The sequence below is a fragment of the Exophiala oligosperma genome (genome assembly GCF_000835515.1).
Source record: "Exophiala oligosperma strain CBS 72588 unplaced genomic scaffold supercont1.4, whole genome shotgun sequence".
Lineage (NCBI taxonomy): Eukaryota > Fungi > Ascomycota > Eurotiomycetes > Chaetothyriales > Herpotrichiellaceae > Exophiala > Exophiala oligosperma.
Window position 1 is genome coordinate 3,488,094 of NW_015622821.1, and position 25,464 is coordinate 3,513,557.

General features: G+C 50.5%; 6 protein-coding genes across 6 annotated transcripts; 3 read left to right on the forward strand and 3 right to left on the reverse strand.

The window, feature by feature from the left end:
• Positions 1-46: 46 nt before the first annotated feature.
• Positions 47-3,331, forward strand: PV06_05340 (uncharacterized protein). Its single transcript, XM_016406334.1, has one exon. It carries the CDS (start codon positions 178-180, stop codon positions 3,133-3,135), a length of 2,958 nt encoding a protein of 985 aa, XP_016264540.1. The 5' UTR covers positions 47-177; the 3' UTR covers positions 3,136-3,331.
• Positions 3,258-5,145, reverse strand: PV06_05341 (uncharacterized protein). The gene has a single exon (XM_016406335.1). The coding sequence runs from the start codon at positions 5,100-5,102 to the stop codon at positions 3,960-3,962; it is 1,143 nt and encodes a 380-aa protein (XP_016264541.1). The 5' UTR covers positions 5,103-5,145; the 3' UTR covers positions 3,258-3,959.
• Positions 5,146-14,352: 9,207 nt separating this feature from the next.
• On the forward strand, positions 14,353-14,697 carry PV06_05342 (uncharacterized protein; the record flags this gene model as incomplete). The annotated part of the gene is made up of 1 exon (XM_016406336.1): positions 14,353-14,697. The coding sequence occupies one exon, from the start codon at positions 14,353-14,355 to the stop codon at positions 14,695-14,697; it is 345 nt and encodes a 114-aa protein (XP_016264542.1).
• A 108-nt stretch (positions 14,698-14,805) lies between these two features.
• Positions 14,806-16,716, reverse strand: PV06_05343 (uncharacterized protein; the record flags this gene model as incomplete). The annotated part of the gene is made up of 4 exons (XM_016406337.1): positions 14,806-15,021; positions 15,153-15,834; positions 15,935-16,466; positions 16,512-16,716. The coding sequence occupies 4 exons, from the start codon at positions 16,714-16,716 to the stop codon at positions 14,806-14,808; spliced, it is 1,635 nt and encodes a 544-aa protein (XP_016264543.1).
• A 403-nt stretch (positions 16,717-17,119) lies between these two features.
• Positions 17,120-19,405, reverse strand: PV06_05344 (uncharacterized protein; the record flags this gene model as incomplete). Its single annotated transcript, XM_016406338.1, has 3 exons — positions 19,165-19,405; positions 18,065-19,115; positions 17,120-18,007 (listed from the first exon to the last, which is right to left on the reverse strand). Exons 1-3 carry the CDS (start codon positions 19,374-19,376, stop codon positions 17,120-17,122), a joined length of 2,151 nt encoding a protein of 716 aa, XP_016264544.1. The 5' UTR covers positions 19,377-19,405.
• Positions 19,406-23,547: 4,142 nt separating this feature from the next.
• Positions 23,548-24,751, forward strand: PV06_05345 (uncharacterized protein; the record flags this gene model as incomplete). The annotated part of the gene is made up of 2 exons (XM_016406339.1): positions 23,548-23,613; positions 23,678-24,751. 2 exons carry the CDS (start codon positions 23,548-23,550, stop codon positions 24,749-24,751), a joined length of 1,140 nt encoding a protein of 379 aa, XP_016264545.1.
• Positions 24,752-25,464: the final 713 nt, after the last annotated feature.

Genomic DNA, 25,464 nt, shown 5'->3' on the forward strand with positions numbered 1-25,464 from the left:
ACAAAACAAGCAGAATCTTGACCTCGTCCATGATCTCAGAGAAAATCAACATTCGTTGCAGCAGCCTAGAAAGAACTCTTTACACCGAGCAGATCCTCATTCTTCCCAGTCTTGTTCAGGTTCCTTTCTTTTACTCTCCTCTCCCTCATGTCTTGAGCTCGACCTCTACTATCAGCCATGGCGAGGCTATCCAACCCCGTCGCCTTCACTCGCTGGCCTGTAACTATCCTAACCACAGCGGTCTATCTCGCGATTACTATCACATTGATCATTGTTCACACAGGCGTGCCAACTCCTCCATCTTCTGCCACACCCCTACATGGCATCAACTTGACCGAGGCATGGGACGATCTGCAGCTCCTCACCTCCTCCCGTCATCCTTACAATACCCACGCCAATGACAAAGTCCACGACTGGCTTCTCGCCCGAATCACGTCTATCTTGGAGGAGAATGTGGAAAGCCCCTCAGGCACTTCGGCCAGGCCACCGTCTGTCTATGTATTCGAAGATAACACGTCGAACTTGACATACTCATCGGGCGGAATTTCAGGAGTTGGTGGTACCAGTGTCTACTTTGAGGGCACAAACGTTATCGTCTACATACCAGGCATAGAAGATGATTTATCACAATGGTGGCTAGAGCCGAATGGGAAACCTTCTTCTCGAAATGCTGTCTTGGTGAATGCTCACTACGATAGTGTCTCTACTGGTTTTGGTTCCACAGACGATGGTGTTGGTGTCATATGTGTGCTCCAGCTGTTGAAGTACTTCAGCACACCTGACAACAAGCCTAAGAATGGCGTTGTCCTTCTACTCAACAATGGCGAAGAAGACTTTTTGAACGGCGCCAATGTGTTTGGACAACATCCCATGTCCAAAGTGGTCAGCAATTTTCTCAATCTTGAAGGAGCGGGTGCCGGAGGGAGAGCTGCTCTTTTCCGAAGCACCGATGATGCTGTAACGAAAGCTTATGCTCACTCAAAATACCCCTTCGGCTCATCTACCTCTGCCGATGGCTTTGAACGGGGCCTGATCCGTAGTCAGACGGACTATGTCGTGTTCAATGGGAAGCTGGGTCTGAGAGGTCTAGATGTAGCTTTCATTGGACCGCGAGCACGATATCATACTGATCAAGATGACTCGCGACACACAGGTAGAGCATCACTTTGGCATATGCTTTCCGCAGCGGTAGCAACCACTGAGTCTTTGACCTCTACTTCCCTGGAGACGAATCTGGAACCTGGCAACACACCGGGCCACCGGGCTCTCTGGTTCGATATGTTTGGCCGAGCATTCGCTGTCCTCCGAGCCCATACATTCTTCGCTCTCTCTGTCACGCTGCTGGTGGCAGGACCCGTCATCCTCTTGATCACGCTGATATTACTCTATCGATTTGACAAGTTTTACCTCTTTTCTGGGTCAAGGGAATACCATATGCCAGATGGGGAGGATAAAGTTTCCTTGTATGGGTGGCGTGGGTTCTTCCGCTTCCCAATGATATTGCTTGTGGCGTGTGCAGCGCCAATCGCTCTGGCATATCTTTTGTTCAAGGAAAACCAGTATATTGCGCACAGTAGCGAGTGGGCGGTTTGGAGCATGATGATTTCATCATTTGTCTTTGTGGCATGGTTCCTCTGCCGAACTGCAGATTTTGGGAGACCGTCATCGCTAACTCGGGTGTACGGACTGTCTTGGATGTGGCTTGCATGGTGGGTATTCTTGGTTGTTGCCACTGTTTTCGAAGAACATCTGCACTTGGTCGGAGTTTACTTTGTTCTCATTTACACCGCTACTCTCTTTTTGGCCACATGGCTAGCCTACCTAGAGCTCTTCTCTTTGCCAAAGAAGTCGACATATTGCCGTGGTAAGGTTGGAGACGATTCTTCTACGGCGCCTTCGCGCAGTAGCTCAGGAGCGAGGTACGGGACTTCCGCTCCAGGACAAGAGGAAACCGGCGAAGATGGTGGAAACGACGAAGGTGAGCCAACAGAGAGGTCCAGCTTGTTGAGAAGTCGGGGACGATCGACCTTCAAGGGGTACCGTCCAGAAGGCACTGAACCCAGCCCAAGTGCGAAATCTAAAGACGACAAGAGCTCGCAGCCCGAAGAACAAGAATGGAGCAAGTCTCAGTGGACGTCACTTTGGCTGCTACAAATGCTTGTGGTTGTGCCCATCAATCTGATCATCGTTGGCCAACTTGGATTGCTGACTGCCGAGGGACTACATCAGACTGGCCAAGATGGGAGCTCGATGTTCTTGGTTTACATTATGATGGCTGTCGCGACGATTTTGATGTTTTCTCCTGTCGTCCCAATCCTGCACCGATTCACCTGGCATATTCCTATATTCCTCCTTCTCGTTCTAATAGGCACGCTGTCATACAACCTCGTCGCTTTTCCATTCTCAGCGGACAACAGGCTGAAACTCTTCTTCGTTCAGCAAGTCGACCTTGATACAGGGGACAACTTGGCGTCGCTTGCTGGAGCCACCCCTTTTGTGCGCTATGCCGTAGCAGAACTGCCTAGTGCGCCCGATCGATCTCTCGATTGCATCTCTTATGGACCGGACAACAATCTCGAGAGATGTTCGTGGCCCGGCATCCCACCGAACGTGGCGAATCCTACAAGTTCGGTTCCTCCCGAGAAACGGTACAAGAGCTGGCTGAGTTTCAACGCCACCCGGATTAACAACAGTGACAGCAACAACGAGGCACGTTTCGTCATCTACGGAAAAAACACACGAGCGTGCAAAATCGTGTTTGACTCACCGATCAGTGCATTCCATGTCGAAGGTCAAGCACCTCGCGACAAGCGATTCACCCCCGTACCCGAAAGTGGAAGTACAGAGGTCCGACTGTGGTCGAGGACCTGGGATCGTGCTTGGACCGTTAACGTGTCGTGGGCAGATTCTGCTTCGGGCAAAGAGGGGGATGACGACGACGACGACCAGGACGGGCACAAGCTTGCACGCAATGAGACCAACATGACGGGCAGGGTTGTGTGCCTGTGGAGCGATGTGAATCAGGTGGGGTTGATTCCTGCATTCGACGAAGCCGTGCACTATACACCGGACTGGGTGGCCATCACGAAAGCCAGCGACGGCTTAGTCGAGGGCTACAAGAACTTCAAGGTGTGAGTAGTGGCTTCGTTTGAGTCTATGTGGGAGATGTAGAATTTGATTTTCCATCTGCACGAGCTTGCGACGGGTATTCCCACCGGGTGTTTGGTGAGGGTTGTATCATGTATTATGATTTTTGTCTCACTCTTCTGGGGGTTTGATGCATACTAGTATAGCACATGGGCGCGCAAATTGAGATGTCTCGTTTTTGAACACACCTCTAACCAGGGTTTGAACATAAGAGAGATCTATTATCGCCGCAGGGCATTAGCACTGGACTCGGGGCCGACTTGGCTTACTCCGTAAGCTCTCCAAACGTCCCCTGCTTGGATTTGTGACCACGAAACGACCTCGTCTCGGATTTGGGTTGCTTATCCCGTCTTGCGAAACGCTCCTCTTATCAGTCTCACACCCAGCCGACCTTTGAATGGGTAGCGGAACTCCAGATTCCCGTGGCCAATGCATCACTGGGATGGGTGGGGATTGGCCTGCCGCTGTAGACTGCGAGGGTACTATCAACGCAGGCTTAGAGAGCAATCGTCTTGGAAGTGGTCGAAGCCTATCGATTTGTAGTCAGGGGCTGCCTCAGGGATACTCTCCGTCAGAAAGGATGTATTCCGTTGCTCTGTGATGGAATGAGCATTGACTTGTATGGGCTTTCGGCGTGGTGAGCTACTAGGCAGCATAGCTCCGAGCTACTCGTGAAGGCGTCGGCAGGGTCTGCACCTCGCGGTACCATGCCCTGTTAGCACCTTATTCAGTGAAGCTTTCGACTATCAGCTGTTGATGCTGATCAGCCGACGCTGAGCAATGGTCGCGCCCAAGTCTTCGTCTCTCCCCTTTCAGTCATTTTGGCGTAGTTTAGCCAGAGCAGCCATGACGCCTTCGCTCAGTTCAGGTTCTTTTCTCGCCACGGCCTGTGCTACTTTTGGCTTTTCCGCATCGGCCAGGTTCGATTCGGCTTCGACCATTGCTACGAGAGCAGCCTCGTCCTCGTCCAGGCCGTCGTCCATCGGGATTTCCTCGAGCCTGGGGCGTTTCTGCCCTCGAGAACCTTCGGCCGGGTCGGCGACCGAAGGTATTGATGTGCCCTGCCTGCTCAGAGATGGGACAGTGCTGATCGGAATGGGTGTAAGTGTAGGTCCAGCATCGGGAGTGAGTGGAGCGCTGTCTCCATCAGAATACATTGTGCTCTCTTGCCTCAGCAAAGCTGCATTTGACTTGGCAGCTCTCTTGACTCGGAACGGCTCTCGGACGGTTGTGGTCCAGGCCTTGACCTTCTTCTCTCCCCAGCCCGGCACCAAGGCCAACTCTTCTGGTTGTGCATTCACGGCCGCCCGCAAGGACCCGAAATTCGAGATCAAACTCGCAGCATCCGTCTTGTTGATGGTGCGAGGAGTGGTGACGAACTCGGTCAGACTTTCTTGGTAGGTCTCTGCCTGATGGGCTCGAATCGAGGCGGGCGAGGCGTGCTCGTAGGACTTGAAGAGCTCGAGATACCGACCGGCTTCTTGCGAGGACCAGCAGAGGATCAGGGTGAGGTTGTTGATCATGGACGTTTTGGACAACTCTTTCAACGCCTCTTCATGATTCGTGATATCTACCATGGTCAGCAGGATGCGCAGGTTGTACAGTTTGCCTAGCTGTCGGATCCGACTGTAGATGTACTCGGGGTGCAGCCGGTGGTATTTGAGGGACAGGAACAGTGCACAGGTGGTGGCACCGAGCACATAGTCACAGGGAATGTCCGAATACTCCCACGGTAGTGATTTGACATGATTCAAGATGGGGTTTCCCTTCTGTCGAGTCGAGACTAGAATGGCCGAGGGGCCTTGCCTGCCAGGCATTGCCTGCGGCTTTGGCTGGACAACCTTGGAGGCATTGTTGACAGCAGGGTTCGCCGTCCGCTGAGGTGCAGCGGATGATGATCGTTGTACGGCAGCCTCTGCAGCAAGAAACTCAGCATCATCGAACTCTTCGGCCATCGTTATTTAGGCTCCCTGTAGCATCTTGTTGTGTTAACTGGAGACGCGGAGGCACAGACGCGGGTGTGCGCATGAATGAATTAATTAATTGATTGATTTGAATCATGGCCAAGACGCGTCTGCGCCCATGAGATCATCATCATTACTGATATATCGGTAATACAGAGGACACCAACCCTGAAACCCCTAAACAATGGCGATAGGTAATACGCCCACCTATAATGAAAAGATATATCTACACAATATTGAACTTGTCGAAACCTCACATCCCGTACCTATTCCTCATCGCTCGAGCCATTGTCATGGTCATTGTGAGGTCTGTTGGCCTCAACGGAGCGCCTCCACCAATTCTCAGATTCGGAGACCTTCAATTGCGGATGGATCAAAAGTCTTTTTGACTTGACCTTCTTGTCCTCCCATGTACCATTGTTCTGGAGGACGGACACCAAGCTTTCATGGGCCGCCATAGTAGCCCTATGGTGCATTCCGAGTGTTTCTGCCCGGGCTTCGGTCACCAACCAGTATAGTCTCTCGGTCTCGTCAAGGCGGTTGAGTTTCCGAAGAATGAGGGCTTTTCGAATGAGCAGCTCCAATCGAAGTGGATGGTATTCCCCCAAAGGTGCCACTGCCGCTGCAAGACTTTGGTCAATCGTCTCCAAGGCCAGCAAAAACTTCTTCTGACGACCTTGAGCTCTGCTTAGCGTGGCGAGAACGTTGATGGTCTGCAAGTGAGCCAACCCAAGGATCTTGGTCGAAATGAGGGATAACCTCTGAAGATGTTCTTCTGCTTCGGCAAAGAGCTTGTCGGCAAGGATCAGCTGGAAACTCAGACAATATAGGGCCACAATTGTGTGTGGATGTTCTGCTCCTAAGCGGTGTTGGAAAGTCTGCCATACATGCCGCAGAGTCTCAGTGTTGACGGTACATGCTCTCATCTTCTCAATGCCGCCAGTAGCAGCTATCATCCATGCTAGCAAGGTACTTATTGGATCTTGGTTCCCCAGGGCATCTTTCGCGGTTTCCCAACACGCACTCATGACCATCCCCGCGATGCTTCCCTCGGCGTGCACGATCATCCAAGTCAGCATTGTGCTAGCACAAGTGAGGACAAACGGACTTTTCACCAGACACATTTGCCGAAACAACATTACTGTTTGCCTGAGGCCTTGACGTCCCATCTCCCTTCTGCCGGCTGCATGAAACATACACGCCAGCATACAGGCTGAATCGTAAGTTGTTGGACGGTCTGCTTGCTCACTTATGGTCGCTGGTCCGTCATACTTGACCGCCGAGGGTTGGGTAGACACAATCGCTGCACTCCCACCTGCCAGTTGCTGTTCGCTCTCTCCAATATTACATCCATGCCTAAATTCAACTTGATTTTCGGGCGGACCGCTCAGTCTCAATCGACTATGGTCGTTGGCTGGAGGCCTCGAGAAAGATTCTTCTGTTCGACTTGCCGGCCTGGGACCGCTCATGTCCAAGTCTGGAACCTCGCGCCACTGTTGATCCGGCGCAGTCATCTCGTACGACTCAGTAAATGCTGGGTTCAAAGGATCCTCGTTTTGCGTCAGACTAGGCGAGCGATATGTTTTGGGACCTACGTGTTTGTCAGCAGGGGTCCTTCATACGTCGCAGGCCCTAGACTGGTACTTGGTGCCGTTTCTGCTAGACTGCCGTCTGCATGACAGAGGTGCATGTATCCAGGTATCGGGATCTCTGAAGCCATGGCCTCCGCGACAAAGGCATCCTCGTCTTCGCGATGGGCTCTCAGATATCGTCTGAGTTCCTGTATCCTGCGGATTTTATTGTGTATGAGCATGAAGGTATCATTCATGCCGGCTTCCAGTCTTTCTTGGTAAGACTGCATGAAGACGAGCCAGTCTGCCCGCGTGGCGTTCTTTCCAATGTTCCATCTTTTCAGTCTGGCCTTGTACATTCGTTCGCTGAAGAGTCAGTGTGTCAGGTTAGGTAGGCGAGACGGATAACCCTTACGTCGCCGTAAAGCCACGGTTCTCCATTTCCTCCATCACCTCAGGGAGGGAGAGGTTTTGAACAAGGTACAACTCTTCGATGTCTTTTCTGACATCGCCCCAAGGACCTTCAGGTGCTACCACTGTGGTGGGCCGGATGGCATAATGATCATCTAAGATAGCTTTTTCTTGGTGCAGGGGGGCTTTGTCCATGGTTGACAGCATGTAATTGCTTCTGTTTTCACTCGAGGTTGTCAAATTTGGCAGTGGTATGGCTCTACTCATTCAACGTCATCGATTATGATAATGCACAGGATATCATTCATTTTACCTTACCTTTGACATGCTTTCCAAGTACAAGTACAAGCAGGATTTGAAGCAAGTGAGTCCTAGAGCTATCACAACACCATCCGCAACTGCAAGACCAAAACTCGATCGAGGCCTAGCGGGCGGTACGCTATGTATGGGGTTCGATGCCACGGTCGGTATTTCATTATGTCGAACGGTTGCAACTCCAAATTACCCAGCCCAAATGCCGCCACCGAATGAGAACTGCAAGTCAGCCTTCAGTAGTGGCTGCCCTTTGGGCACTTCTGCGTATTCTCGCTTGCAGAAGGCAGAGGAGGCTAACAAGGCTGACTTGCATGATTTAACAGACCTTTTGTCATGCGTGGCGCTTGTGGTGAACCTTTTCGATCACGTGATGCTGGATGTACCATGAGTGTGATACAGCCTCGCAAGATGGACCGGTGAAAATGCATGGTATTTCCTGCCCCGAGGACTCTTCACGAGATGAAGCGGTGAAAATACAGTGCATGGTACTTCCTGCCCCGAGAACTCAATGATTATTGCATTACAAGCATTTGCGAACAACAAATGTGCCAGTATAAGTAGGGCCATATTCCCAGCCTTGCCACTCTACTGCTACCCGAAACAAAGCACTCCTGAAGTTCTGGTTGCTGAAAGCCTGTATATTTTGGTATATCCGAGGCTTGCACTGGTTATTGTTTACTTTTCTTTGCGTGGTACCGACACGAATCGTCCAGTCCTGACAGGATCTTTCCACTCTTCGTTCAGACACCGCTGACCCGTCGTCCAGGTGTCTCCGAACCATTTCATAGACCAAAAAAGGGACTTTTTTTATATTTGAGGACTGTATCTCAGGACTGTATCCAGAAATATCCACATCCCCAAGGACTATCTATTATCCCGGGATTCTCTTATATCCACTCATATCAGTTGCAAGGGAGCTTTTAGGCTCACTTTTGAGGTGTATTCTTTCCGACAAAGCCCTTGGCTAGGACTAGGACCAAAGCCTTAGAGCCACGAATCCCAAGGCCTATTTTTCTGGATATTCCTTGGCTTCCTCATACTGGCCCTCTCAAACAGAATACGTTCATAATAGATGAACTGCGTCCAAACTCCCTTTCAAACCAGGACCGCATGACAGTATCCCTGAATCTGTCCGCCATGGAAATAACACTGGCTTCATCAGCAATTGGAGTGACGAGCAAAATAAGGTACTACACATTCTCATTTCTCTCAGTATATCTGAGTATGGCCGTAGGATTCTGGATTGGTACGACTCTTGGTATCCTATTGATTTCTTCCATTTGACGTTTCACCCGCTAGAAGAGGTCGATGTGCATGAGGCCAGTCATTTTTTTCTCTTTTATGAGGACATTCGCACCACAATGCAGCTTTCTCTCGGCAGGTCAATGAAATGCGATTTTGTGGGGGTTAACGAGGTACGTAACAAGCTTTGGATGACCCCTAAGTGCTTCGCAAGATACCGTGTCATTTTGAAAGCGCCCACCGATGAGCAAGCCCTCGGAGCCTACGGACTGGTGTTGATGACTCTCCACCTCGTCGCCGAGATCGGGCTTTGTCCATCCTCCTCGGACCTCAATGGTTTCAATCTGCTCGCATCATATACCGTGGGAATGGAAAACTGAGAATCATCCTACATTGACATTGTCAGAATGACGAAACTGTCACTATGAGATTCAAACTTTGGAGTGGTTAAGCGACGAGTAGGAGGCGTTCACCCGAGGCTTTCTATTTTCAGGGGCTCGGCCCCCGCGATGGCGTGCACACTTCTTTTTTTCTCAGTATGTTCAACACCTAGGAATTATTACTAACTCAAACAAAAAGACCCTACACCACGGCAATCAGTCTACAAGTGTTGGCCAGGGAAGCAGTGCGCAGAAAAGTGATGAGAATCACGTCGACCAGAATCGAGAAGCAGAGCTCGAGACAAGTTTTCCCTATTCATGCCATGTTCGAGATCCTCATAGGTCCCGTGCATGCGATAGGCAATATCAAGATGAAGATTTCCAAAGAAGCGAGGCATGTGGTTTTCACGCGAAGCAGGTAATGTGGAACCTTTTATTATCATTGCCGCCAGATTCTAAACGCTGTATGGTTGACTAGTTTTCAGAACATTATCATCGATGACAAAAAGTCTGCCGGGAAAGATGCAGTTATTTCCTTGCGTAGATGCAAAGAAGCCATAAATGACTTACATACAACCCGAGGACTTCGTCGAGAACAATGTATTTACATCGCAAAAGGTTGCACGCATATGTTGAACCTATGGACAGTGTTAACTCTGGAAGAAGAAAGACCGAGGTTAATTTACCCCTTTCTACTTGCAAAGAGAACTCTAACTTAAGTATGATGACAGTGAGGACAACCGTGATATGACGAATGATAATTACACCTCAAGAAGCACATCATTACGGAAGAGGAAAGAGCCGGATGACGATGACACAGATGGAATGTACGGCTTTAGTAGAGCCACTGACAACGTTTACAGCATGGGTGGACCGAGGCGTTTTCAAGTCAGAAAGACATATTCGTCCATGTCGGATCGTCCCAAGAAGTCAAAGGAATCAAGATATCAGATGGGTAGCACATCGACAGCAGCGTCGAAGCAGAGAGCGCCAGCACAGATGTCAAGGTCGACATTGATAATGTGGAAGGCCGTCATAGAGCGTACCTGCAAGGTTCACTGCCACCACAACAGCCACGAGAATGAAGATCATTGTTCAGACGAGATTGAGCCGAAACCCGACGGAGGAGATCTCACGATTGTCGAAGCCGGTTTGACCAGGAAGCGGTTATTCCTTTGTGTCTAGGATGGTGGTTTGCTGCAATATTGGGAAGAGAGTGGAGAGGTGGGCACCAATGGACAGAAGCTGGGCACTTATACGTCGTTCTACCTGTGTTTATTTCCCTAGAAGTTGGCAAAGAAATTGACGGGAAGGGTGTCTCCGCTGTTAAGCAGCAAGTTTTCGTTGATATAGCACTCTATCGACAAGGTCGTTTCAAGAAATTGTTTCAATGATTTTACTGTTCTATATGTGATCCGTGATCTTTGACCATTCTCTGTAAGCAAAACCACCGGCCGCGGTACGTTCGATGGCCACCACTGTATCCGCTTGTCCGCCATGCTCCTTGAACAGGTCCTCTATGCCTGCCGCCGGGGCAGCCGCCCTCCCACGCTCGAACCGATCTGCCACCAGACCTGCGGTGCTCAGGCGCGCCTGCACGTCGCGCACCACGTCACCGTCGCCTCCCGAGGAGGTCGACAGTGCCACGCACGTCAGCACGATCCCCAGGACCACAAAGGCCAGGTTCGCGGCGAGGAGACAAAACAGTGGCGCCATCGGCAGTCGAGTCACGAGTAACGAAGAGCGTTCCTGGGCCGCCACGGCCGGTGAAAGCTGGACCGACTGTGCGCCCACGCCCAACGCGGCCTTGCTGTACGCCACGGCGTACTGGTCCGCGAGATCCTGTGCGGACGTCGCGGTCGAGACGGCGATGAGCGCGGCCGTCTGGAGGTTGGAGGCCGCGACCCCCGTGGGCCAGATGGGGACCTGCCATATCGTCGCGACCGAGTCGTTGCTCGGGGTGGTGACGAAGCGGGTGATGGTGCCGTTGATCGAGTCGTACTCGACGTCAAACATCCATATGCTGCACGAGAGCAAGAAGGCCAAGCCTCCGTGGACCGGGGTGATGACTTCGTCAGAGTCTGACAGCTTGGAGTTGCCGGCCGCTTGGAATTCGGCCGCCACGGCGTAGTGATAAGGGTTCTTGACACCGAGACTGGTGTCGTTCGAGGCCATCGTGGAGTCGGAAAAGTATGATTCGAGCCACTTGTCGACTTCGAGGTCGCCGGCAAACGCATCAGTACATCGGAACGGCGTCGATGCGCCCGAGTTATGATTCAAATTGCACGCCTTGGAGGCCGGCTTGCATTCCGTCCTCATCCCGAACGTTGTTGCGGTGTAGTCGTGACTTGTTACGGAACTGCCGCCGGACTGAGGAATCCCCAAGTAGGTGTACCTCTCATCGGGACCGTTGCTGTGCACCGCGATGCTGTCCGAGACGTTGTTGAGCACAGTGAGCGATTGGGTCGGGTCGAACAGAAATTCACCTGTGCTGGATTGAATGAGGTTGCACTGGGTTCCGCGGCTAGCCATAGAGTTGTTGGTAGTCAGGCAACCCGGGACCAGAGTCAGGCTGTAGTTTGTCGTCCCAGCTGCTGGACTCGTGTTCACGAAAGAGACCGTGGACGTTGTGATATGGAGCCAGGTATCGGCCAGAAAGACTACGATTCTATTTGAAATAAGGTACTCGGTCAGCCAGCTTCATCTGAGGAAATTCCCGTTTCCTTGTTTCAAAGAACCCAGTTTTCCACAAACAAACCTAATTCCAATATATGCAATACCTTTCTCGCTGAAGTACATGGGAAGGGGGCACTCAACTAACCCTAGTATCGTGACGATCACGGTCACAAAGGCGCTTTCCGTCAACAGTCTCGACTGTATTTGACGTTGATGTTTCCACCTGACCAGGTACCTCATCCAGCTGTACAGCGCGCCCCATCCCCCGCCACCCAGGAATTTGAGCGACAGGGCGAACTGGTAGGGGGTGGGCAGGGTCGGTCTCTGGTCTTGAATCTCCCGCCAGTAGTGTCGAGTCAGAGGGTACGACGCCAGAGTCATAAGGAACCCCAACAGCAATGGGCCGACGCTGCTCGACCAAGACGAGATAAAAATCAGGACCGTGGCGCTCAGGTTGACGTAGTAGACTCCGTCTTCGTCGGTCGCCCCGGGGGGACGCAGACGCTCGAGTTGCCCCGTCGTCGAATGCGTGACTCGGTATTTGTAGACGAGGCCCAAGAGGACGGCGCTGAATGCAAGCATGGGGACCGTCACAATCGTAAACGCCGTCCAAATATCGACGAGCCGGCCTGACATTCGTGGGGGAGTGTCCCGTGCCATGATGGATCGAGGCTGCGTGATAGTATTCCTGCTGCTGCCATGAGGAGGATCACCACCTCTGTTGAGTTTGCGATACATGGCAAAGCAGCGTGCCGGAGGGTCTGTTGAATGAACCTAGCTAGACTTTCAGCGACTCCAAGACGACTTGTACTTAGATACACATCGGAAAAAGGGTTGTTGGCCGATGCCAATACTGGTGGAGGAAAGAAGAGTACCCACGGATACCTAGGTACGGAGTACAGTATATTGGTCTATGTGTAGGATAGGGAAAACGCCCGCCATACTTGGACAAAACGGTCCACCCCCAGATAGGGGCCAGACAGTACCGAACGACCGAGGCTGAGTTTCACGTAACAACGCGTTCACATGTCTCCTACGGAGTACAATAGATTTACTTTATTCCGTTCTGATGCACGAGATACTGAAAAGGCCAATGATGAATAGACGTGAGAGATGGTTACAGGGTATACTACCTATGGAAGTTATTCTCAGTTAGCAAATATCACTTGTATTTTATATTGGAAAACCTATAAAAGAGAGAATAAGGCCCAAATCTTTAGGGGTTGATGCCTATAACGTCGCTAAAAGTTTAGGCAACATTAGGGGCGAGTTATCGGTATTTGCGCCTATTTCAATAGGCGTTAAAGTTTATAAGGTCATATCTTCCTTGATCGGGAAGTTTACCTCGTGCGGCGCGTTTTACTGTACGCCTGTTTAACGGTTACAATTCCAGTAGCCCGTGGGGCATTTTCCATTTCCGCTCCCCTTGATTTCAACATGCAGTTTCATAAGATGAGGGCCTTAACAAGCCTCCTCATCTCGCATAAAACTTACCCAAGTTACAGCTCAAGGCGCAGCCAGTTCATCAAGATCAGCCCCCTGCACTTACTCCGTACACGTGTGGTGCTGCTATTGGTTATTCCTGTAGATCAAGGTCGATTTCCAACCGTGACGGCCCCCAAAGTTCAAAAGTACTTACTCCGTGCCAGGATTGGTTTTATGTCTGCCTGAGACACACACATATAACGGGGGATATCCGTACTAATAGCTGACGTTGAACAAAGGTAATTCCATACGCTGAGGTTAGATATGTGATGAAACCAGCACCGAAACCTGTGCCTCAAGTCTTTTTGTCCTCTGTGCTTGCAACAATACTCTCTTCAAGTGTTCACTATTCAGGGCCCTTCTCAACCACCTCGTAAGCCTTAAGAGTGTCTGTCATGGCTCTTTCGGGTGCGTGGTTACCGGTTCAGACTCCTTTTGATTTTCCTCAAAGCTGGCACCAACACCAGAATGTGGCGCCGCTGCCTACCACATCACCACCACGCCCGACGCCAAGTCCAAACCATCCTCATAAACGACAGATAATAGAAAAGACCAGTTTGACGTCGGTCTGTGGTTATGTCAGCGGAGATAAATGTCAGTTTAGAGGCCATCTTTTGCGATTGAACTGCAGAATGAACGCAAAGTGATGAGGCTCCGCGAAGAGTATCAGGAGTAATCGACTGGTTCTAATGGTCCCACAGCAAACCCAGTCACCTGTCCCAGCGGGTCGTACTGTGGATATCAATATGTACTTGACGTGGTGGGTTGTTGCGCGAGCTATCACACAACCTCATCCACACAACTTGTCCTGGATTCTTGCAATTACAAAATCGCATGCGTCGACGGTGACGACGTTGACCAGGGAAACTGTGACGAGGAGTGTCAATCGAATGACATGATATTGAAATGGTACTGTAGCACAAAGGAGAAGAAGACCCTCAAGCATGGCGAAGCTGTCGTTGGACACAGAGACTAACAAGCAGGCAATCTAGTACGGACTCCTCAGCTTCCTCCACTAGGTGCAACACATACACTTATTCCTTTCAGGGCATCAATAGCTATGCCTGCGGAACGTTGGAACAGTTCAACGTCCAATTAAGTTTCACCACACCCGGTCAGACAGAGAGCGACCCGCCCTGGGTAACGACAACTTATACCGGCATGTCGTTTCCCAACGCAGGTGGAGGAGGTCCTAGTACAATGACCATGCCCGCTCCTCAGGTCCAACAGGACGAGACCGAGCTTGGACCACATGTCGGCGAGATCACGGCAGCGGTGGTGGGAGCCAGTTTCGGTGTTATGCTACTGGGCATCCTGGCATTGTTCCTCTGCCTTCACAAACGGTCGAAAACGTCCAACACAGTCAGGTTCGCCGCCAGTCAAGATATGTACGGACAGCCACTCGTTCCAACTTTCACCACCAATTCTCTCGAACCACAGTATGCTGACGGAGGGCCCGACTCGATAAGTTCAATACCACAATCCTCGAGGGGACGAACGCGGTAACCTACGGGAATCGAACGCCAGAAGACATGGTCAATCGACGTTGTATACAGGTAAAATACACTTGGTATATATTCCATTTATAACCAAGATCATTCTGGGTAAATGAGCTCAGGCTTCGTTACCCACCTTCCCGTGATCCAGCTCCGAAACTCGGATCCTCTTCACCGGAATCTTCGCAATGCTCGCTTTTCGTGGATTGCGCGCTTCAAAGATATCGTCAAGCTCTTCCAGTGTGCGGCCTTTGGTCTCGACGTAAAAGAGGTAAATGAAACAGAATTCAAAGAGATCCCAAAAGGCAAAGAAGGCGTAGAACCAAAACTTGATCTGGTATAGGGAATCTGGGGTGAGTCATACAGCCAAATAGCGGTAACATGGTATGGAGGACCTCGGAGGCCAGAGGGTACATGAAAACGTTGAAGGAGAAAAGAAGTAAGATCAAATAGGGCAAGACTTACATTCTTCAGAGCGACTGGCGCCGCAAAGGTGTTGACAAAGCTTGCCACTCCCGCCGTCAGTTGATATATTGTCATTCCTTTGGCACGCATTTCGTTGGACAGGACTTCGGCCGGATAGATGGGTTGCATGGATGTCATGGCCAGAGCAAATATGGCGCCAAAGATGTAGATGAAGGCGATCGAAGCCGACGAACTGATTCTGCTCCCCGTGTGGACGTATCCAGAGGCGGTCCCAGCGGTGATAGCAAGGCAGATGGACATGCCAAGCGTCACACCCATCAGCATCTTGCGACGTCCGACCACATCATGGAGCCGTGCGCCAATCATGGCCGGTATCCAGCCACTGACGGCGTAGACCACGTTGAGCAGGAGTTGGGTGTTGGTGCTTGTAATGCCGACGTTGGCGACGAGGTAAGGGAGATAGTAGCTCGCCACGTTGTTGCCTGAGAATTGACCAAACCAGCTGAACGAAATGTTTAGCATCATACGATAACGACGTGATCGACTGTTGAACAAGGTCCGGAAGTCCAGAAAATTACGCCAGGTCAGAGGGTTGACTTCTGCCAGGGACTGCACCATCTCCTTCATCTCCAGTTCCACGAGAGGGTGATCAAGGTTGCCATTGGTGTGGAGGTCGATGATTATTCGGCGAGCCTCCTCGTATTCTTCAGCGCCGATCAACCTAGTGTAGGACGATCAGGTAGGTGTCAGTCCCCATCCATCACATTACTTGTACGAATGTGTTCACACATATCTTGGGGGCCGATGGTTCTGTTACTTACCATCTTGGTGACTCGGGACAGAAAAACACGCCCAAGCAGACTGTGCCTGGACAGATCATCTGCAGCCACAATGACAATCTCCAAGCTATAGTTCCCTTGTCGAGGAGATGGAGATTTGAGCCGTATACGGCACAAGTGGCGATGATGGCACCGAGGTAATAGAGCGTGTTGTACAGACCCGCGATGGTTCCCCGGTATTGCGGCGGAACAATTTCTATCAGATACATTGGGGCGGCGACTGTGGCGACGGTGGCCCCAAACGAAAGAAGAAATCTGCCACCGATGAATCCACTCAGTGTCGGCGAAGTGGCTGTTATAACTGCTCCCACGCAGGTGAGAAGACATCCCCCGAAGATCGGAACTCGCCTGCCTCGCCAATCTGCCACCCAGGTGAAGAGAGCTCCAGCCATCTGGCCAACCTGGAAGATGGCAAAGACTATGCCAGTTGCACTGCTGCCTTCAGACGGGAGGTTGTAATAGTCGGTGAAACTCTTCATGGCGTTGATAGATCCCATCAATTGGCCGTCAAAACCTGGAGCCCTTAGTTTCAGCTATTGTGATGGAATTCCATATTCACCATTCATTGTCGAACATAGGTAGAGCAGCCCACATATACCATACAGGCGAAGGTATCCAGGACCCCAAGGGTTTGGTTTATGCCCTCGAAGGGCATCTGCCAAGGTAGTCATGTCTTCCCTGCCGTGTGCATTTTCTTCCTCATGAACACGAGGCAGGTCCATGAGTTTGAGAGGGGGTTCCGCCGTGCCTCTGACGGAAGCCATTTCGTTCGTAGTGTGGTAGTGTATGTCAGACTCAGGGTATTACCTGCTTCTTTTAGCATCACTCTGCACCAAGACTTATATACCGCACTCTATGCAACGCTGCGATCCCAGAATACTCCCAAAATGTATCGCCAAGAGGTCAAAAGTTCCACATACCCATGGTCTGTCCGCACCAATGACAATGATAATGCATATTAGTATCCTCTGGCCCCATGTATCCATAGCAATTCAGAAACCCGGGGGATGCGAAGCGGAGAGGTTGGAGCCGGAGGCGAAACAACACATCGGATGTCCGTTTTAGGAAACGGAAATGGGCGAGATGAGAGCTAGGGGACGCCGCTCGAGTAACCGGCCCAAGTTTTGGTCGAAGAGACCTGATTGATACTCATTGAGATAGCAATATTTATCCCTCAAAGCCTCTGTCAAAGCTTCCGTCCCAGTTAAGCGAACTCAAGAAGCCGCCATTCTGATCTTGAAAATTGCCCCAGCTCAGGTCATAAAAGTTGTCGACGAAAAAGTCGCCTCCGATCGGCATCGATCCAAATGAAGAGGGTGTATCGTCCGGCACTGCATGCAGATAAGTCTCGGTCTCTCCTATTAATGGTTCTGGAGGTACATGCGAGGCCTCGTCCCCCGCATTCAGGGGCGTCGGAGGAGAGTATGATATTCCTGCCTCATATAGTCGTTTCACAACTTCCAGTGATCTTTGAGCAGCAGGGGACCATCGTTCCAGGCTAGTGAATGTCTGCATAGCGGATTGTATCTGTAAACTTGAGCTTTCGAGCACGACCGAGTCGTTGTGATCGCAATACAGAGACAAGAGCGGAACCATGCTTGCCTGGTATAATAGCCATGTGGCGATCCACCCAGAGATCTGACATCGTCCGGAAATGTGCCATGTTTTCTCGATATCCGAAATGAGTTCGGCGGCTAGTTCGCGGCATTGAGTGATTGCTCTCCGTTTCTCTTCTGAGATGGTGGTCATGGAAGACCTAGAAACTGCGTACCACAGAAGTAACGGCCGATAGACTAATACACGGGCGCTAATGCAGCGCCAGCGCATTATATTCATGGCAGTGACTATACCAGGAGAAAATCCTGATAAATCTGGGTTCACCCGGTCCCTGCGAGAGGACGAGTTCTGGAGCCACTCACGAAGCGACGTGTCTAATTCTGTCCGGTTTTTTGTACCCAAGATAGGCTTTTCAGCAAGGAAGTCTTCCATACGGGTTGTGACAATGGAGCAATCCACATTCTCTCGTAGTAAAGTTGTGATAATTCCGGAACCACTCTGGTTGAGAAGCGTTAAGAATGTGCACAAATGCAGAGAGGAAAATATCTCACTTACAATGGGTTGTTGTGGCTTTTTAGTTGTGTAACCTGGTCCAGCACGACCCAAGGTTGGCCGCCCCAGGAAGATTGCAGTCCAAGCATCCATAATGATGATGCAGTGCCATATTCGGCGTCTCAACTCAACTGTGCTCAGAATTTTGGGATCATTGGAAGCACTTGAATTGTCGAGATAGTCGCGATGAAGACCGATCGCAGTAGCCATGCGGAAGACGACCCCACTCAGGGAATTTGCCAGCGTTGGTTCATTGTTATAATGCAGATACAACCCACTCAAAATTGCTAGTGCTTGAACGGTCTCAATGTGAGCAGAACCAAGCAAGTCAATCGTCAGATATTGTTTAGCGCGGCCATAGAAAGCACAATGGGTATAGTCGTCAGCTTCCGTGGCAGCGACACTACCCATTGCCAGGACAGCATTCAATAAAAGATGCCACCTGGAGTCCGTGCGCTTTCCTTCCGCATATATCTCACGAAATCGATCCTCGTCGATCAAAGGGATTATAGGATGGACCGCCCGAAAATAGGCGTTGATCACAGGTACGTCCGACCAAAGCGCGACAGACCTTGGCAAAGTCGGCGCATTATTTTGGATCTGAAAGGCACGAGATTTCGCTTCAGCACCGTTGTTCCTTGTCTCTCTAGGAGTAAATGCGCGGCAGGTCGGGTCGAGCGATAGTATCACTCGTAGAATCGCTAGCACCGATGATACCCCCAGATATGAAGAGGACGGCCTCAGGGACAAAGAAAGGGCATTGACGTCATCTGTAATTCTCGGAGTCGTCGCAGGACTGGCCGAAAAAGCTGCACCTTCGTCTTGGCTGTCGGAGAGCTCTTCAGGAAATGACTGTAGTTGCTCAAGGCTTCGTTCATCTCCAGGAGGGTCGCTGTCATCATCGGCTCCATGGTGAGCCAGATTGTGCTTATTCAAGAGCTCGATCAGTTCCTCCCTAGTGTACTGATCTAGCTGTGCTGGAAGAATCCTGATGATCGGCGCTCTCCTTTCAGGTATATTGCTGGCTGAGTCCAGAGCTGAGCCCATGGTAGCTCTGGTCTCCATCAGCAGTGATTTCGGAGGAAGCGGAGAGGGCCACTTGCCTATCTAGGCTACCTGATGTACGGCCAGGCGGTTTGTAAACACATTCCGAAGGTTTGTTGCGTGACAGACACGGTCTACAGGGCTTTTGGCCATCGCAACGATTCTTCCGTCGGCGGCAAGAATCGCATGCCCGTGGCACTGGTTTCCTTCTCTTTGGGGGTGCCCGCACAGCTCCGAAAGGCCTCCGAATGCCCTCAAACGTGTGGAACATTACTGTATTGGCATGGGACGAGCTTGGAGCCGACCTGGCAGAAGCAGAATTGACAAGTCCGAAAGAAATGAGATGTCTGTCGTTCACACTGTACTGTTCATCACGTGCCAACTAACTTTTTATGGTAGCCCGGAAGCGCCTCCGACGGCCTAACTAGGAAGGTCTGCCTCCGCTACTGCACAGGCCCACAAGACGGAATCTAGCACATCTCGGGTTATGCCATGGACATTGCGTCCGGAGCTCATTAACATTTGGCCAATAATGAATTGGTGCCTAAAGCATCGAGATTGAATCCTGGGAGCTGAAATGAGAGCACGGTACGGAGTACGCGATCCGCTACAGCCTTACCCCGTGAGGCCAAAGATAAGCGCAAGAGATCCTAGCTACAGGATGTCTTTGCTCCGTGATATGAGTAGGCAATCAATGATCACTAATATGGTATCGATCTGACACATATCTACTTCAAGGTGTGCCTCTAGAAAGGACCCTCTAACTTCAACACAGTTCGGCGACATCTGATAGTTTTGGTAACACCAGACCTTCAGCATGGGAAGTTTGGGTCCTAGAAAACCAAGAAATATTCCTCTTGAAACAGGGTGGCATTTGAAAGATGCGTCTAAGTCTCAAGACAATTGGATTCCGGTGCAGAAAGTTCCTTCTGTCGTCCACACCGAGCTTATTCGGCAAGGAAGGTATGCCTGACTAAGTCCACTTCACAAGGAAGAGTCTGTTGCTGAATGACTTGCTGTTAGAATCTCAGATCCTTATGTTGGACTCAATGAACTAGATGTTGAGTGGGTTGGCGAACGATCATGGGTCTACAAGGTGGCCTTCAACACTCCCGAAGTTGCTCATGGCGAAGAAGTCGATCTAGTCGTGGAAGGTCTGGACACTTTCGCTGAAGTTGTTCTAAATCAGAAATGCATCTTGAAAAGTGCCAATATGTTCATCGGTCACCGTGTCAACATCAACGATCGACTTCTTTGTGACGGAACCAATCAACTGGAGATAGTATTTTCGTCCGCGCTCGAGCAAGGGAGATGTCTAGAGAAGGAGCATAGCAAACACAGGTTCATCGCTCATAACGGTGAGACCGGGCGTCTTGCCGTGAGAAAGGCACAGTATCATTGGGTAGGTACTCATGTCCTTTGTCGAGACGAATGTGTAATGACCATGTTTTAGGGCTGGGATTGGGGCCCAGTTTTGATGACTGCAGGGCCATGGAAGCCAGTCCGACTGGAAATTTACCAGTCCCGCATTACTGATGTCTGGACAACTTACGAATTATCTGATAATCTGCACGTACTTCAGGGAACGGTGCACTCTCAAATTCAGGGACATGCAGATGTCGTCCGGTTCCGACTTTTCCTCGATAATGAAACTCTTTTCGAGACCGAGGCTGCTCCATCCGCGGATGGTCAAGTCAAAGTCGACATCACTCTAGGTGTGTATGGTTGCTCATATTGGATAGTGGCTCTAGCTGATTGACAGACAGATAATCCAAGACTGTGGTATCCTATTGGATATGGCTCACAGCCTCTGTATACATTGATAGTCGAGATCCTTGTTAACCACAACGTCCGATATACCACAACAAAGAAGGTCGGTTTTCGCCAGCTAGAACTTGTCCAAGAAGATGATGTCTTCGGCACGAGCTTCTACTTCAGAGTCAATCATGTCGACGTGTTCTGCGGCGGATCTTGTTGGATTCCGGCGGACAACTTCCTGAGCGAAGTGTCAGAAACAAGTTATCGAAAGTGGCTGAACCTTCTAGTGAGAGGGAACCAGAATATGATCAGGTGAATGGACAAAGCTCGCCACATTGATACTTTCAGAGCATTAACAAACCAATTCTTAGAGTTTGGGGCGGAGGTGTCTACGAACAAGACGTATTCTATGACTTGTGTGATGAGATGGGAATCCTCGTCTGGCAAGACTTTATGTTTGCCTGTGGAAGCTATCCTACGTGGCCTGGCCTCTTACAAACCATTGAGGATGAGGCAGTCTACAACTGTCGACGCCTTCGACATCACCCATCAATTGCCCTTCTTTGTGGAAGCAATGAGGACTACCAAATCCAAGAATGGTATGGCCTAGACTACCAACAGACCGATGACCCTCAAGAGTGGTTGAAGTCGACGTTTCCAGCGCGGTATATCTATGAGTATCTCTTGCCCAAGGTGGTTGCAGCAGAGGTGCCTGGTACTCGATATTGGCCTTGTTCTCCTTACACAGGAGGGGGTAAAAATTCTGGAGACCTTACCATAGGAGACATCCACATGTGGGATGGTAAGTTTGTATCCTCGTATAAATCTGGTCCGATCAGCCATGCTAACGACACGATATCAAAGTGTGGCATAACAAACAAGAAAAGTATCAGAAATACTGCGAGCTTGGAGGACGGTTCAACAGTGAATTTGGACTTGCCTCCCTTCCGTGTCTGGAAACCATCAAATCTTTTGTCACAGATCAGTCTGAAATGCATGGCCAGTCTGTGACTATGGATTTCCATAACAAGGCAGATGGGCAGGAGCGACGTATCGCTACTTATGTTCTGGAGAACTTCCGCCAAACATCCGATTTTGAGGTTCGTGTAAACCTTTTGGAAGCGTTGGTGGCCGAAGAAGTGAAGCTGATCAGGATTATAGACGTGGATCTATTTGACGCAACTCGCGCAGTCCGAAGCCATGATATATGCTTATAAAGATTGGCGAAGACAGTGGAGAGAACCAAGACTCAGACAATGCGGCGGGGCCTTGGCATGGCAGCTCAATGACTGCTGGCCGTGTTCATCATGGTCAATTGTTGACTATTACCATCGGCCCAAGCCAGCTTATTACGCCATCAAACGTATACTGAACCCCATTGCAATCGGTGTTCGTCGGGAACATCATGACTGGAGTAATAGTCACCTGCGTCCACAGCCACTCCAATACTGGCTTTGGGTGATGAACAGTGGTCATACTTCCATCAAAGCAAAGGTCGAGCTCAGATTCGTTTCTATCCAGACAGGGAGGGACACCGAATCGACCATCACGAGAGATGTTGAACTGATAGGTAATGGAGTGACAGAGATACTAGAAGGACAGCTTGAAGATAAGAGACAGCATGCTGTCGTCCTGGCGGCCAGAGTCTGGGTTGGTGGGCAGTGTGTCTCTCGGGATGCTGACTGGCCGCAGCCATTCAAGTACACGCGGTTCCCGGAGCGTGGCCTCTCCCTCTCCGTCCACGAGACTCACCTTGTCTTATCAACGGAGAAGCCGGTGAAAGGCTTTGTCATTGAAGAAAAGGATGGTGTACAACTCAGCGACAATGGTCTTGACCTCATGCCTGGTGATCCACAGTCTATCAAGATGGAAGGTTTTAGCGGAGGGATGGATCAGATCAAATGGAGATTTCTTGAATAGGGTCAAAGGCGTACAGAATGATCTGACTCACTATACTCAGTGGAATGAAGAAGGTGATCTCGCAAGAAGCCGAAGCATACCTCGATATCACTTCACTGCTCGATGCTAAGCTTGGCGGTTGTACATGCAAGGTGCCCGCCTCACATTCACTAACTATATCGTAAAAAGGAAACAAAAACAATTTCAGCAAAAAGTTATTTGGAGGGTTCGAAGCCCCGACCGTCTGCAGCGGTCGGGGCTCCTAATACTTATCCCGACTATGACCATTCACAGATCTCAACTCCCTAAGGAACGTATTACTCCGTAATACTTGAAAAGATTGCTACAGCAGTCATGGAAACCTGCCGAAGACTCCCAGTTTAATCCACTAAGCAGCTGGTTTCCAAGGATAAGCCCACCTCCAAACCACTTAAGCCAAAGGTGCATTGCGATGCGGTGAGTCTTAGTAGTGGCCATCCAGGCAGTTCCTTTGTTGAAGGCAATTTCAATGGAATAAATATATATAGTATTAGTTACAGAGTGGGGCATAGTGACAGTGAACTTTCCTGTTTAGCTTTAGCGCGAGGCTTCCTTGGCATATTCAAATAGGGGCTGTGCTACTCTCACTCAACCTCTTGCCATGTAATCGCTCAACAACACCGAAGACACCAAACATCTCTACTCCTTGTCGCAAAGCGAAATTTATCATTAATCTTAGTCATTTGAATCCTACCACAATTGAAGCATTGAGAGCTCATCCTCCGGACCTTCCCCAGACGTCTGTCATGACCGACTCTACTCAAGGCTATGACGGCAACAAATTGGACGAGCCAAACACCGAATTCGAAGAGGTTGGTTAACTTACAAAGTAACTCTCAAGTAGTTCTACGCATCCACCCACTGACGTGTGAACAGTTCATCAAGAGAAATCCGCCCCCTAATATTGACTGGTCCAATGGTCCGCTTTGCAAACTGATAGGCCAGGCGATGGTAGAAGAGGCCGCGAGATCTCACAGCATACCACCTGTGGGTGTGAAGCAGGTAGAAACCACCTTTAGGGCCGACGATGGGACTCATTTGAGAACAAAAATCTACCAACCGGCCGATTTACTATCTGACCAGGGTCGTCCACTGATTGTTCTCATCCACGGCGGAGGATTTTGTATCGGCGTGCCTGAGAACGAAGAGATAACTGCACGGAATGTCGTCCAGACGCATGGCGCCATCGCAATTTCTATCGACTACAGACACGCCCCTGAATACAAATTTCCCTACGCGGTCGAGGATGCCTGGGCTGGTCTCCGATGGGCTGCCAAAAACGCCGCCTCGTACGGCGCAGACCCAACCAAGGGCTTCATAGTCGGTGGGAGCTCGGCGGGAGGCAACCTCACCGCAGTTCTGGCGCACCTTGCACGTGACAAAGGTCTCCGTCCTCCCCTGACGGGTCAGTACTTGGCCATTCCATCTGTCGGGACCGAGGAGGAGATCCCCGCCAAGTACCAAGATCGACTCAAGTCGTACACCAAGTACGCCGACTCCCCGGGCCTTTCGGTCGCCGCGATCAATTCCGTCCTGAAAATGTATCAACCTGACCTGAAGGACGGAGCACGCTTTTGCATCGTCAATCACCCCAAGGGACACGCATATTTGCCCCCTGCCTATTTCCAGATTGCCGGTGCCGACACGCTACGTGACCAAGGCTTGGTGTACGAGACGGTTCTTCGCGAGGAATATGGCGTGCCCACAAAACTGGACACCTACCCTGGCCTGCCGCATGGGTTCTGGAGTGCATTTCCCACTCTGTCCGCGAGCAAGGCCTTTCGACGGGACCAAGTCCGTGGCTTTGGGTGGTTGCTCAACTCGGAACCGCGTGTCGAGAGACTTCAATCACTAGAATACGATCGCGTGGTCTCGATCCAATGGACCACCAAACTATGGATACTGTGGGTTGTTTTGAAGGACAAGCTGACCAGTCTTTGGGCTTTTTAGACGACGTGTTCTTTGGTAGTTCTCTTTAACCACCAAAAAACAAGATTCAAAAAGTTGGCCTCGTGATAGACTCGAAAGAAGTTGCGGAGGGTTACAGTACACATAATTTACGATCTTGGTATTATTGAAAACATGAAGGCGGTAAACCAAATCCCCGGGCGGAAAGATTTGGTTTGGTGTGGCGGGGCCGCCCACTCCGATATTGCCATTCTTGGTCGCGGAGGGCCGGATTGGGATGTCCGGCCCGACTACACAAAACCCGTACATTTTTGCACCAGCAGATGGAGGGACCACTGATTTCCTTTTTAGGCGACCCCGGGCAAAGGAAAGAATTCAATTTCTCTGAGCACACAATTAAGAGCGGAACTGAGTCCATCAAGTCAAGCTTTGGACAGCTAGAGAAGTTCTAGAAGCCTTGTTGCAACGCATGTGGCATCTCCAGACTTTGTCTTGAAACCCCGTGGATATCTATTTAGATATCGTGGAGAAGTTAAGGCGGCTTCGAGGCACATCTATCCAGGCCCATGTACAAAAAGGCCCGTGTCTCCCACCACGGTCTGGTCTGAATGCAGCTTGCTTCAAGCTTGATATCTCTACCACCTCTCTTTTTCCTTCTAAAAGGTCTTTCGATCAGTGGCAACTGCGCAAGGCCTGGACGGTTCTCTACGACACATAACAAACATGCCAGACTCATCACCCTCAAGAGCTAACGA

Coding starts and splice junctions, on each gene's coding strand:
- PV06_05340 (XM_016406334.1), top strand. CDS start 178: ATGGCGAGGCTATCCAACCCCGTCGCCTTCACTCGCTGGCCTGTAACT.
- PV06_05341 (XM_016406335.1), bottom strand. CDS start 5,102: ATGGCCGAAGAGTTCGATGATGCTGAGTTTCTTGCTGCAGAGGCTGCC.